A 15527-nucleotide genomic window follows, 5' to 3' on the forward strand; every position below is an offset into this window, starting at 1 on the left:
TAGCTTTTAATTATTAATAATGATATATGTCTATCCGTGTCTGATTTTAGAGATGAAAATATGTATATTGGAACTTAAAATTTGTAATGCTTCATCTGAAGTAGTTTATTCTATACTAATAATGGAGTCATTTTAGATAGCAAGGAAGGAAAATTTCTCTAAAGATGTTAAATGCTGATTAAGTTACAGGTGCTTTTTGATAACTTTAGGACTTGGGTCAAATTATCTTATACAGTTAGATATTTACTTTTAGTGGCTTTTCTCTTTAATGTTTTAAATTCTGTATATTCTGAGTTTGCTTAATATTAGATTTAAACTATTTTTCTTTCTTTTTAGGGGCTTCACAAAGGTCAGAGTTCACATTCGGCAGGTCCTAATGGTGAACGACCTATCTCTTCCACTGGGCCTTCCCAGCATCTCCAGGCAGCTGGCTCTGGTATTCAGAATCAGAATGGACATCCCACCCTGCCTAGCAATTCAGTAACACAGGGGGCTGCTCTCAATCACCTCTCCTCTCACACTGCTACCTCAGGTGGACAACAAGGCATTACCTTAACCAAAGAGAGCAAGCCTTCAGGAAACATATTGACGGTGCCTGAAACAAGCAGGCACACTGGAGAGACACCTAACAGCACTGCCAGTGTCGAGGGACTTCCTAATCATGTCCATCAGATGACGGCAGATGCTGTTTGCAGTCCTAGCCATGGAGATTCTAAGTCACCAGGTTTACTAAGTTCAGACAATCCTCAGCTCTCTGCCTTGTTGATGGGAAAAGCCAATAACAATGTGGGTACTGGAACCTGTGACAAAGTCAATAACATCCACCCAGCTGTTCATACAAAGACTGATAACTCTGTTGCCTCTTCACCATCTTCAGCCATTTCCACAGCAACACCTTCTCCAAAATCCACTGAGCAGACAACCACAAACAGTGTTACCAGCCTTAACAGCCCTCACAGTGGGCTACACACAATTAATGGAGAAGGGATGGAAGAATCTCAGAGCCCCATGAAAACAGATCTGCTTCTGGTTAACCACAAACCTAGTCCACAGATCATACCATCAATGTCTGTGTCCATATACCCCAGCTCAGCAGAAGTTCTGAAGGCATGCAGGTTAGTGTGGGAAAGTTCATCAAAGTGAAAATGTTTGACTACTGGCATGATCAGAATGCTGAAATTTGGACCTTTTAAGATATGGGAAGTAAGCAAAAGATGGTGTAGTCATTCATCTAAGAGTTTGACAGAAGCTTTGTTATGCTTAGATGTTGTAGTCAAATCAGATGTGAGAAGTATTCCTGTAAATTGCTTATTTTGAGTGGGTGTGTCTGATTGTGCTGTTACTGCCCTCTACCGGTTACTAGGTTGTCAGCTTCAGTGTGATTGACTTCGCTCTGGGGATTTAAACAAGAGAATGGGTTAAATCATATTTGGCCAAATACAGCAAGGCTGGAAAACCCTGTTGGTTTTTTTTTATTATTTTGATCAGAGCCTATTAAATGTTAGACTAGGAATGGACCCCATCAATTATCAAGGCTAGTCTTTGCTTACAATTGAAAAAACTGGACTGTTTTATTTGAATCTAGAAGAGGTTATAAAGCAGGCAGAAGAGGAAGGAAGAGGTCAGGGGCAATGGGCAGTGGAGAGACATGACAGACTGTCAGCCATTCTGGAAGGAGCCAGACATATTCTGCTAGTCTAGGAAGGGCAGGGCCTCAGAAATTTACAAAGAAATGAACCTCCTCTGTCCCACAAAAGAAGAATCAAAGGATCAGGCAGCATCATCTTTCTCTGATATTTGGAGGACATATAGATTCTTACTGCCCTTTTCATTGTATATGACACATATATAATTTTTCTCATTTACTTGTAATTGTCCTCTATAAGTGACTAAATCTTGAATGAAATTTAGTTAACATAACTTGAACAAACAAGAAATAATTCTGTAATATTTTCTGATACATTAAATTTTAAGTTTGAGCAGACATATAGTAGATTTTGAAAAGATTTTTGGTTGTAGATTGTCATGATATATAGAAAATAACCATTCTATAAATAGAAAATATAAACTTTAGTTGTAGTTTGGCTACATTGACCATTTAATATAGCTTTTACATTTTAAAGTTCAAAATAATTCTTATTTATAGCCATATAAACCTCTTCCTGCAGTTGCTAGTGCTTACATGTCTTATTTATTGTTATGTAAAAGTGTGATTATCTTTTCTGTTGTTCAAATTATATTATTAGAAGGTATCCTGGGTCTACTGTTAAATATTTGTCACTGACAAATGATTGAGGTGAAATTAAATTTTATTTATATATAAGTTTGCTGCTTGGGAGGGATGTGGGGTAGGAGCAATGGAGTATGGGGAAGAAATTTCAATTAATTAATTTAAATTTATCACTTTAATTGTGACACTAGAACTTTACTGTAAATTACACTATAGTTATTTTTCTTTAAAGAGTGAGTGTTTAAAATACCTTTTGGTCTGTGTTTTCTTTTTTCTTTTTTTTTTTTAAGACAGAGCTTTGCTCTTGTTGCCCAGGCTGGAGTGCAATGGTGTGATTTCAACTTACCACATGCTCTGCCTCCCGGGTTCAAGCAATTCTCTTGCCTCAAGCCTCCCAAGTAGCTGGGTGGGATTACAGGCATGCAGCACCACGCCTGGCTAATTTTGTATTTTTTAGTAGAGACAGGGTTTCTCCATGTTGGTCAGGCTGGTCTCGAACTCCCGACCTCAAGTGTTCCACCCGCCTCTGCCTCCCAAAGTGCTGGGATTACGGGCGTGAGCCACTGTGCCCGGCTGGTCTTTGTTTTATTTTCTATTAGTTTCTATTTCATTATTTCCTGTCAAATTTTAACTGTTTAGCTGTTATTCTGACATAGACTAGGGCAGAAATTACATCCTTTTTTTATATTTTATTTTTTTCTTTATTGGGTCCACATTGTTGGCAGCATTTTCCTTAGTGACCTACAATATGGTGATTACTGTAATTAATCTTAACTGTCTTACAAGATTTTTTAAGGTCAGTAACTTAAAAGGACATTGGATGATCTCTAAATGAAATTATTCTAAAGCATATAGTGAGGTTCTTGAGTTCCTAAAATTTGTTTCTTTAGAAATTTTTATATTATAGGTTTTTATATTAGTTTTTTTTTTTTTTTGAAGTTACGCTATCATTCACTTCAACTCTGGGCCTACAGAAAATAGGGAGTGTTCAGATTTAATGCTACACTTGGCTGTCCTTAGACAGTGCCTTGATTCACTGCCAGTTTGACTGTCTTCTACCTGCTCCTCACTCATCTGCTAGGGCCTCTGTCCTATTTCCTAGGTACTGCTGCTCTAACTGCTAGATCACGGGCTTTCTCTCTCATCCTCTCTCTGTAGACTCAGGACAGTTGCTAGAAAATGGGGAAGATTTAGAGGTCCAAAACTAACATCATGAACTGCATGGGACCTAAGGAGGAATATTGTCAGAAAGAGTTCCATAGAGCTATGTTCTGTTCCCCAAGTTACAAACTGTGTATAGTAGCAGTTTTCATAAGTTTGTATTAGTAAAGCTTTATGCTATAGGTGTTGATTGTGTTTCTTAATGTATTAAAGATTATAATCTTCCATTTCATTTTCCAGGCATATATGAACATTTATTTCAGGGTATTTAAGTACATTTTTATAGTTTTATTTTCAGCTTTTAACTTGAATAGGCAATTTTGCCTTATTATGGAGACTTAATTTTATATATATATATACACACATATATATACACATATATATATACGTATATATGTGTGTGTGTATATATACATATACATATATATATATATATATATAAAATCTTGTAGACAGCTAGATTCATCAAAACACTGTAGATCCCTGGGGTTACTTAGGTTATTCCAGTAAATCCAGGACTCAATTACTGAAGAGACAAAAAAGTGCTCTGATAAGTTGGAGATAAAAATCTTTTGAGGCATAGAGAAAAAGGTAAGAATGCAAATGATAGGTGTCATGTTGTTTGCCGTTTCTGTGTTCTCTTGATGGTGGCCTGTGCTGGGCAAGAGTCCAGAACTCAAGGGGAAAGTAACACAGGTACAAGAGACTTGACATATCTGGTCTAGGAGCTACCTAACAAAGGATAACTAAAGTGTAGATGGGTTTATCACAGACCACATTTTCACCATTTCTCTGCCTACCAAACGATGTGGGTAAACTTGAAAGTAAGTTTAAGCCAATATTTTAAATAATTGGGTAACAATTAATATCCCCCTACTCTGACTTTTCTCAGAGAGATTTCAAAAATGAGAGAAAAGGATTTAAGATGGGATAATCTCTAAATCCATTCCAAAACCTGCTTTATATATATATATATGTGTGTGTTGTATATATATATATATACTTTAAGTTCTAGGGTACATGTGCACAATGTGCAGGCTCATTACATAGGTATACATGTGCCATGCTGGCCAGCTGCACCCATCAACCTGTCATTTACATTAGATATTTCTCCCAATGCTATCCCTCCCCCCGCTCTCCACCCCACAACAGGCCCCGGTGTGTGATGTTCCCCACCCTGTGTCCATGTGTTCTCATTGTTCAGTTCCTAGCTATGAGTGAGAACATGCAGTATTTGGCTTTCCGTCCTTGTGATAATTTGCTCAGAATGATGGTTTCCAGCTTCATCCATGTCCCTGCAAAGGACATGAACTCATCCTTTTTTATGGCTGCATAGTATTCCATGGTGTATATGTGCCACATTTTCTTAATCCAGTCTATCATTGATGGACATTGGGTTGGTTCCAAGTCTTTGCTATTGTGAATAGTGCTGCAATAAACATTCGTGTGCATGTGTCTTTATAGTAGCATGATTTATAATCCTTTGGGTATATACCCAGTAATGGGATCACTGGGTCAAATGGTATTTCTAGCTCTTGATCGTTGAGAAATCTCCGTACCATCTTCCACAATGGTTGAGCTAGTTTACAGTCCCACCAACAGTGTAAAAGTGTTCCTATTTCTCCACATCCTCTCCAGCATCTGTTGTTTCCTACTTTTTAATGATCGCCATTTTAACTGGTGTGAGATGGTTATCTCATTGTAGTTTTGATTTGCATTTCTCTGATGACCTGTGATGATGAGCATTTTTTCGTGTGTCTTTTAGCTGCATAAATGTCTTCTTTTGAAAAGTGTCTGTTTATATCCTTTGCCCACTTTTAGATGGGGTTGTTTTTTTCTTGTAAATTTGTTTGAGTTCTTTGTAGATTCTGGATATTAGCCCTTTGTCAGATGGGTAGATTGCAAAAATTTTCTCCCATTCTGTAGGTTGTCTGTTCACTCTGATGGTAGTTTCTTTTGCTGTGCAGAAGCTCTTTAGTTTAATTAGATCCCATTTGTCAATTTTGGCTTTTGTTGCCATTGCTTTTGGTGTTTTAGTCATGAAGTCCTTGCCCATGCCTATGTCCTGAATGGTATTGCCTAGGTTTTCTTCTAGGGTTTTTATGGTTTTAGGTCTGACGTTTAAGTCTTTAATCCATCTTTAATTAATTTTTGTATAAGGTGTAAGGAAGGGATCCAGTTTCAGCTTTCTACATATGACTAGCCAGTTTTCCCAGCACCATTTATTAAATAGGGAATCGTTTCCCCATTTCTTGTTTTTGTCAGGTTTGTCAAAGATCAGATGGTTGTAGATGTGTGGTGTTATTTCTGAGGCCTTCTGTTCTGTTCCATTGGTCTAGATCTCTCTTTTGGTACCAGTACCATGCTGTTTTAGTCCAAAATCTGCTTCTTTCTTCAACTCCTTTCTCCACTTTGGATTTTTATATGAAAGTGTTATTATTTGGCTTGAGATGTTCTAAACAGTGTTGGATATTTACATAGAAGATAAAGTCTATTCCTGTTATCCACAGCCCTGCCCTTCGCATTGGTGAATATATTTTAAGTGGAAATAGCTTATATTTGCTATGCAGAGCACTATAGATACCGTCAGTTCCTTCAGGGAAATTCCTATGTGTTTGAAAATTGACCTTTAATAGGCAGGTAGTCAGCATTTCAAACACAATAAGAAACTGCTAGGTATGACTTGTATGCACTATTGTATATCCCTTTATTTCCATATATGTAGTTAAAGTACTGGTTATTTTTTAATCTGATTCTTGTTTAGTTTATCTTAATGTTGCAGTGGTCAGTGGTATACGTTAAAAGGCCGTTATAATACTTCTGCTTCTTTCATGTCTAAAATTGTAATTGCAACATTCAAGTGATTGAATTGTTATCAGCTCCCTTAGTCATGCCCCACCTTTTTGTTTTCTATTTTAAAATATTGGCAACAACATTTTCCATTGTTTTACTTTCTCGTTTGTCTCTTTTTTAATTGTTACAGAACTGTATAAATGACAGGGACAGAATTCTACTAATCTGTCAAACCTTGTTTTCTAGTCTCATCTCTCAATGTCCAGTATGTTGTAGAAGCTTAAATTTTGGTGCCACATTTAATTAGTTTGAGATGCTCTTTTATAGCACAGTTTTAATACATGGTTCATATATTTCAGTTTCTTCAAAATAGTAACCATTTACTCTACAGTAGTATATCCATCTCCTTTCCTAAAAGACAGAGTTTCTGTATTGTGTGTCATATTTTGCTTATATTCGATAGAGTGGCAGATACACAATTCAGCATGAAAACTGTTATTTATGTAGATATTGTAACTGTTTTATCTTGCATTGGTTTAATGATAATACTTGAATTGTTTCTTTCCCAGTCTCACCAAAAATTTTCTACATGTTAAAAGCAAAAATTTGATGGAGTTTATAAATTGCTACCAATTTTATACCCAAATCTAAAAGCTTAAGTGTATATCTGTCTTTAAATGTACAAGGCACATGTGCTTTGTGGAAAGAGATTGAAAACTAGTTTTGGACAGAAAATTTATTCAACCTTTAACCTTACTTGTTAGCTGAATGTAAAATTTCAGTTTAATAATATTTTCATATATTTTTATTTAAAAGTCAATTATTTTAAACGTAAGTCATTCCTTTGAGACCTGCCATGAACTTTTTTGTTTTTACTTGGAGTTGTAGTTGAAAAAATTAAGAACGTGTAACACCCATGATGCTATTTAGTATAACATCTTAAAAGTCTATGGCAGTGAAAGTTTAAGCCCTAGTTTTCATTAGTATCAACCAAAACAGGCTAATTTGTAACATTTTGTTCAGTGTAGCAAGATAAGGAAAATTTTGTTTCAACCTGTTTTATTCTTTGTGATGAAAATAGCTAATTCCTTCTTAAGTAAAGTTAGAGTTTTTGACTTCCCAGAATAATTGAAAATTTCAAATTATTACTTGAAATTTAATATATTAAGAGTACTTAATATTTTAAGGCATTGATTGCTTTTGAACTTGTAATAATTCGGTGTGGTAAGTTAGTTAAACTGGAGTGGTTTGAAAGCTCTAAATTATTTCTTGTTGGTTTCCTAAGTTTGGTAGAAATGTTGGAAATATCTTTCTTGCTTGTACTAAAAGAATTATTGTTAGGGAGTAATTCTACCCTATCTTAAGAATTTATAATTTTAACAGAGTGATACCTTCATCAACCTAAATACCAGTAAGTACTAATTATATACAGTGTCAGAGGGTGGATAGCAGTTATATGCATTGTTTAAAAAGAAGTAGCATAATTTACTGTACAAGTTAGTAGATTGGCATCTTGCTGAATTTTATTAGTCAAGGAGTTGCACAGGAAATTTTTTTCTGGTTTGAGAAAAAGGAAAAAATCTCAGGTTTGAGAGTTGTTACAAAGATATTCTGATTATAATTGCTAAGATGAGACATAGGAAAAGAGACATTCTGTTTTTTACTATTACCTAGAACTTTTTTGGTCAAGTTAATATTTTAACATTGATGGAAAAGAATGTGATGGTAGAGAGGAAATTGTAAGCTCATGTTTGTTTGTTGTTTAGGTGAAAATAAATTGGAAAATTACAAGCAAAATAAGGAATATCATCAATAATTTATATGTTGTGATATCTTTTATTTTCCTTCAGTGGAGGATATATAGGAATCAAGTCTTTGCTGAAATTAATAATCGTTCTTAGTGTTTTTCCTGATGGATCCACATCCCACATCTCATGGACTTGTGCAAATGCCTAGTAATTTAATTAGGACTTAATTCAGGAATCTTTTTTTTTCTGTTTTCCAAATAAATGTACAACTGATTATCCCTTCTTTTTTTTTTTTTTTTTTTTTGAATCTAGGTAAAAATGGCTTATCTAACAGTAGCATTTTGTTGGATAAATGTCCACCTCCAAGACCACCATCTTCACCATACCCTCCCTTGCCAAAGGACAAGTTGAATCCACCTACACCTAGTATTTACGTGAGTCTGAATTGACTGACTAGAAATAAAACAGTGTTTGCAACTACCTGTCTTTCATAAAATCTTTAAATTTACATGGATGCCCTTTAGGAAACATTACAATTATTGGCAGCAGATTAAATATTTTGGGGGCGAGGGGGAAGATATATTCAAAAAGATTTTGTAATAGCATTTTTAAAAGCCTTCTCAGCTATTAACTGTGATGATATTAGAATCATGAGAAATATTTTTTTATTGCCCTAATTTTGAGCAGTGTTAGGAAAAAGCTACCAAAAATGTAACTTTTTTTTAGTAAACTGGGTTTTAAATCTGCATTCTACTTAGTTATGTGGACCTTAACATTCATTCTGTTTTATACATCTACCCCCCAAAAAAGATGCTATCTTCAAAATAAGTGTTTGAGAACATAAGTGTGATAGTAGATGTATGTCACTAAAAACTTAATAGGTAATTTAAAACATTTAAAACTAGATACTAATTTTACTTTATAGAAATATAGGAATCTGATATAGGAAGTCATTAAGAGTTCAATCAAAGCAATTCCTATTTCTGTTTCTTCCAAATAGATCTTCCTACCCTATTTCCTTTCATTTTCCTGCTTCTATCCCAAATTAAAATTTTGTAAGTATAAAGTTAGGGTAGTATATGTATAATGGTCTTGCATGTATAAAATGGTACTAGAGTTTGTTTTACAGATTTAACCCCCTTGCCCTCTAGAGGCCAAATATTATCATTTTAATTCTTCCTCCAACCAGTTGTTGTTTATCCCTTACTATGTAAGGGAAGCACTGGGATAGACATGTAAAAAAAACTTGTAAAGTGAGCTCTGAGGAGAAAAAAAAAATGCAAAATTAAGTTTTTTATCTTTTATGGGTCCTCTTCAGTCTGCTTTCTTTGATAATATTTGTTTAGGCATGATTTTTTTTCTTTCCCTCTCTTTTATTGTGATTTTTAAAAAACACATAGCATAAAATTTACCATCTTATCCATTTCTGAGTGTGCAGTTCAGTACTGTTAAGCATATTCACATTGGTGTCCAGCCAATCTCCAGAACTTTCTCGTCTTGACAAACTGAAACTACACACTGAACAACTACCCATTTCTCCCTCCTCCCAGCCCCTGGCAACTACCATTCTACCTTCTGTTTCTATAAATTTGACTATTCTAGATACCTCATGTAAGTGGAATCATACAATATTTGTCTTTTTGTGACTGGCTTATTTCACTTAACGTAATGTCCTCAAGATTCATCCATGTTGCAGCATGTGTCAAGATTGTCTTTTCATTTTAAGACTGAATAATATTTAAAACACTTTGATTTTGAAGTTTAATTTCAGTTTCATTTCTCCTACGTATTTTTGTCATGATAAAATGGACAGGAGAAATGTATGTGGTTACTATCTGATTAAAACTAGAATCAAAAGTCACAGTGATAAGATACTGTCAAAGAGAAATATCACCCCATAAAATGCTTTATTTAAATTGTGAAAAATAATGAATATTAATTTGGAGCATAATATTTAAATAAAAGCTCTGTTTTCCTGAGATCTAACCACATATTTTAATTTTACAGTTGGAAAATAAACGTGATGCTTTCTTTCCTCCATTACATCAATTTTGTACAAATCCGAACAACCCTGTTACAGTAATACGTGGCCTTGCTGGAGCTCTTAAGTTAGGTAAGCCTTAAATAAAAAAAGGAAAAAGTTTGTCTATTTCTTTTGCTATCTTTTAACTTTTCAAGCACTGGCAGAAACTTTGCTTTTTTTTCTTTTTTCTTTTCTTTTTTGTATTTTAATTTTAATTTTTTTTAGTACTAAGAATGAGAGAGTGTGTGTATATCACTTCTTTAATCCATGATGTGAATATATTGTTGGTGATACTGGTTACTGGCAATTTGGTGGAGGTTTTTAAATTTAGCTATTATTTTGGTCTGTTTACGTAATTGTGATTTAGGTTAATAGAAAAAATTTGATTATAAAATGTATGTGAAATTTGATGCTACTAATAAATACTATAGCCCCATAAGTATTTCCTGGCATCTGCAGAAATTAAATAAATAAGTGAAATTTCAGTCCTTTCACACTTAATTCTTTCTCGGATGGGATGACATAGCAGTTAGATTCAGGGCTTCAGCGTATGGTTCTGCAAACTTGGCACATAGCTCAGGTTGTGCAGAGGCCCTAGTTTTTTATGGGAACTGGATACAGTGCCATAAAATGCTTTACCTTCTTCCTTTAAAAAAAAAGCACTTAAAATATTATTCCAAATATAATTTTCGTTTTTTAACTACATTTATGTATTCATGAAGACCTGGGACTTTTCTCTACTAAAACTTTGGTGGAAGCTAACAATGAACATATGGTAGAAGTGAGGACACAGTTGCAGCAGCCAGCAGATGAAAACTGGGATCCCACTGGAACAAAGAAAATCTGGCATTGTGAAAGTAATAGATCTCATACTACAATTGCTAAATATGCACAGTACCAGGCCTCCTCATTCCAGGAATCATTGAGAGTAAGTATTTGTATCCTAAAGATTATTTTAGGATTTTAAAGATGATTTTACTTTGGAGTTTTGAAAGGACACATTACTTTTATATGCATCTCATCATTTTATGTTACATAAAATACTTTGTAAGTGCTCTCCAGTTTTCTTGTATGTATATATGTATGTATGTATGTATGTATGTATGTATGTACGTATGTGTGTATTTTGAGACGGAGTCTCCCTCTGTCGCCTAGGCTAGAGTGCAGTGGCATGATCTTGGCTCACTGCACCCTCTGCCTCCCAGGTTCAAGCGATTCTCCTGCCTCAGACTCCTGAGTAGCTGGGATTACAGGCACGTGCCACCACACCCAGCTAACTTTTTTGCATTTTTAGTAGAAACTGGGTTTCACCATGTTGGCCAGGCTGGTCTCAAACTCCTGACCTCAAGTGATCCGCCTACCTCGGCCTCCCAAAGTGCTGGGATTACAGGCGTGAGCCACCGCACCCACCCTCAGTTTGCTTTTGGTAAAATCTAAACAAACTGATGGATTCATGAAGTAAATAACATCATGGGGAAATAGAATTACTTCTAGTGAAATGTCTCCTTCATTTCTGGGATACTTTTTTTTAGAGCAGGGTTTCTTAACTTCAGTACTATTGACATTTTGGACTGGATAATTCTTTGTTGTGGGGGGACTGTCCTGCACCTTGCAGGGTATTTATTAGCATCTCTGGCTTCTCAAAAATATCTCCAGACATGTCAAATACCCCTTGAAGGGCACATTCACTCCTGGTTGAGAACCACTGATTTAGAGGATAAACTAAGTCTCAAGTTTATTTTATGCTTGTAAAATCCCGTTTGGTCGTCTCATTTTTTTCTTTAGTGCTATCTCATAGACAACTCCTGCAGGAAACATTAGTGTTCTTCTTACCAATCTTAGGCTGTAAGAGAAATCTGAAGGAGGAAATTAAAAAACAAAAATGTAAAAATAATCAGAGGATTATTATTATTATTAAAAGACCCATATAGCCCTTTCAGCACTGAAGCATTACAAAAATCCTCTAGCACTGTAATGAGAACCTTGTGAATTCTCCTACAAAGTGAACATAATACATCCAAACAAATGAGTTTATTAAACGTATTACTCAAATACTTGTCTGCACTAAGTTGTTTGTTCTTCAAATGTCCTACCACTGACAGTATGTGGCTGAAAGTCTTTAATTTGTGATTCATTAGATTTGCTTGTTGTCTTTGTTTAAAATTCTGCCAACTCATATTTTCAATCAAGATAGCATTTCTACCTGTAAATTGTATATTTGTCTTCCTTTCCCCCTGCCGCTCCCTATATACTACAAAGAAATTCATCTAATAAAAACTATCCTTTGACTTTACTGAGTTGCAGTGAATTCGTTGTCCATGTAAATCTGTAGTTCAGACTTTCAAGATACTTCAAGTATCTGGCAATATTATAGTCAGAATAGAATAGTAAGAAGGAGTCAAAGATCATCAAAGGAAAATTTGGAGGAGGAGTTGAAAAGCAAAGATAGTAAGAGGCAGTCTATTTAAATGGGGAGGGTTCCATAACCAAAGAAAGCATGGGGTTTTGTTGTTGTTTTTTTTGAGACGGAGTTTCGCTCTTGTTGCCCAGGCTGTAGTGCAACGGCGTGATCTCGGCTCACTGCAACCTCTGCCTCCCAGGTTCAAGCAATTCTGCCTCAGCCTCCCGAGTAGCTGGGATTACAGGCATGTGCCACCACACCCAGCTAATTTTGTATTTGTAGTAGAGACGGGGTTTCTCCATGTTGGTCAGGGTGGTCTGGAACTCCCAACCTCAGGTGATCTGCCCATCTCAGCTTCCCAAAGTGCTGGGATTATAGGCATGAGCCACCGTGCCCGGCCAGCATGGGTTTTTTAGTATGCTTTAAGACATGGACCATTACATGTGAAAAGTTTGACAGATGTTCAGACACTACACATTTAAAGGAATGGAAGCCAAAGGTCAGAAGTATTGCTAACTCAGAAATCATAAAACAGTGTTAACCGATATGTCTGTGACTCAAGAGTTATAAATAAAAGTAATATTTGCGTTGAAAAATACCTATATGTATCCAGCAATGTTGTAAACATTTTGTCATTTGTGTATAATTCATTGTGGAATAAATATCCCCTGGAAGAACTTTTCCTTTGTTCATAATCAAGAATAAAAAGTATCTTACCTTCCACTATTACATATATATAGCTATGTACACATACATACACCTCTGCTAGCTTACATCATTTATAATCAAGATTGGGATGCCCTAGGCCTTTCAGCTTTCCTCAAGTTTTCTCTCCTCTTGAAAATGGGGCAGGTATGAGAATCTGTAGTATAACTCTGTGGCTAGTGGAGGAAGTTGGATACCATGCTGGTGAGATTCGACTTTTCTTGGGTATTTATTTATTTTTTATTTTTTATTTTTTTTAGACAGAGTCTCGCTCTGTCGCCCAGGCTGGAGTGCAGTGGCGTGATCTCAGCTCACTGCAACCTCCACCTCCCGGGTTCACGCCATTCTCCTGCCTCAGCCTCCCGAGAAGCTGGGACCACAGGCGCCTGCCACCACGCCCGGCTAATTTTTTTGTATTTTTAGTAGAGACAGGGTTTCACTGTGTCAGCCAGGATGGTCTCGATCTGCTGACCTCGTGATCCCCCCGCCTCGGCCTCCCAAAGTGCTGGGATCACAGGCGTGAGCCACTGTGCCTGGCTTTCTTGGGTATTTATTTATTTAATGTGGTGTTTGAAGAGATTTTCATATGTAAGAGGCCTATAGAAACTTAGTTTCAAGGCCAGGCATGGTGGTTCACGCCTGTAATCCCAGCACTTTGGGAGGCTGAGGCCGGTAGACAGCTTGAGCACAGGAGACTAGCCTGGGCAACATGGCAAAACCCCGTCTCTACCAAAAATACAAAAATCAGCTGGGCGTGGTCATGCGCACCTATAGTCCCAGCTACTGAGGAGGCTGAAGCAGGAGAATCGTTTGCGCCCAGGAGGCGGAGGTTGCAGTGTGCCGGGATTGCACCACTGCACTCCAGCCTGGTCAACGGGAGTCAAACCTTGTCTCAAAAAATTAAAAACATGAAACTTAGTTTCAAAACACAAATAATACTATTCAATCTAGATATAAACTTGTTTTCAGTTGTATGGTGGAAAGGATTGCCAGTTATAGAACACTAAGCTAGACTGCTTTTTGCTTAATCTATAGGAAGAAAATGAAAAAAGAAGTCATCATAAAGACCACTCAGATAGTGAATCTACATCATCAGATAAGTAAGTCATTTTTAATGTCCACTTAGTATTTCTTTTTAAAAGGCATGTTTCTAATACTGTGTCTCTTTTTTAAGTTCTGGGAGGAGGAGAAAAGGACCCTTTAAAACCATAAAGTTTGGGACCAATATTGACCTATCTGATGACAAAAAGTAAGTCCTTGTAGTAATATTTCTGTGAACTGATGGAAAGAGTTATCCTGTGCTAGATTGGGAATTCTCTACAATTTCCTCTTCTGTTTCATTTATTGTCATTTTTTTTAAGTTGACATGAATTTGAGCTAAACTTTTTTTGTTACATTTTACAATTAAAATGTAAAAATTTTTTTTCAAAAATACAGATGGGGTCTCACTGTGTTGCCCAGGCTTGTCTTGAACTCCTGGGCTCAAGGGATCCTCCCACCTCAGCCTTCCAAAGTGTTGGGGTTACAGTTGTGAGCCACTGCACCCTGCCAAATTTTTTTTTTACTTAAAACTTTTCTACAGTTTTTCATCAAGACTCTGACTATATGCTAATTACATAATCACAAATTATATTTTTAATTATATGAAATAGTTACATGAAAATGTATTTATAAAATATAATTGTACAACTATTAAAATAGTCAGTTTTTTTTCTTTTATTGGTGAATAATTTTTATGCCTATTTTTCTTGGGAAGTTTTCTTTGGAAAAACTTTAAAAATTTAAGCATTTTCTTATGGAAAAGTAAAATATTTATAGACTTAATTGTTTTTTTCTGATTGGAACACAAGGGTTTTGAAGAAATGGTAAGCTTCCGCAGATATTTGTAGCAGAGTTTCACTTTTGATGTGTTATTTTATTGCAGGTGGAAGTTGCAGCTACATGAGCTGACTAAACTTCCTGCTTTTGTGCGTGTCGTATCAGCAGGAAATCTTCTAAGCCATGTTGGTCATACCATATTGGGCATGAACACAGTTCAACTATACATGAAAGTTCCAGGGAGCAGAACACCAGGTAATTTGTATGAACTAACATTATCTTGTTAAAATGGAAAACAAAATCAAAATATGAAACATGCAAAGACAGCCAGAATCTTGTCATTTATAATGAATAAAACTGAAAGAGTTGTTCCTGTTATAATATTAGACTTTTTAACTGAGCTCAGATTAAGATTTTTCCCCTTTTCATTATCTTTTTTTAGTGTAATAGCCCAGAAACATTATAACAATTTAATCTGGAAAGGGGTCATTGGAGCACCACTGGGAAATAAGTTCTTTTGGCCTGAAGACTGTTGTCAATCCCATCTGTTGCAGAGAGTGATGGGGTGCAATGTTTTTGAATTTTTCTTTTAACCCAAGTAACAATAAAAAGTATGTTTTATATGTAACCGAATGCACATGTATGTAT

General features: G+C 35.7%; 1 protein-coding gene across 7 annotated transcripts in view; it reads left to right on the top strand.

The window, feature by feature from the left end:
- The window catches only part of KDM6A (lysine demethylase 6A), an 89838-nt gene that overhangs the window by 45551 nt on the left and 28760 nt on the right, over positions 1-15527 (top strand). For all 7 annotated transcript variants that reach the window (XM_058441842.1, XM_032756763.2, XM_058441843.1 and 4 more), the window contains 7 exons: positions 337-1115; positions 8237-8366; positions 9940-10045; positions 10678-10883; positions 14097-14161; positions 14236-14310; positions 14986-15134. In XM_058441842.1, coding sequence (XP_058297825.1) covers positions 337-1115; positions 8237-8366; positions 9940-10045; positions 10678-10883; positions 14097-14161; positions 14236-14310; positions 14986-15134 — 1510 coding nt within the window. The remainder of the gene's footprint in view (positions 1-336; positions 1116-8236; positions 8367-9939; positions 10046-10677; positions 10884-14096; positions 14162-14235; positions 14311-14985; positions 15135-15527) is intronic.

The sequence above is a fragment of the Hylobates moloch genome, unplaced genomic scaffold (genome assembly GCF_009828535.3).
Source record: "Hylobates moloch isolate HMO894 unplaced genomic scaffold, HMol_V3 SCAFFOLD_7, whole genome shotgun sequence".
Lineage (NCBI taxonomy): Eukaryota > Metazoa > Chordata > Mammalia > Primates > Hylobatidae > Hylobates > Hylobates moloch.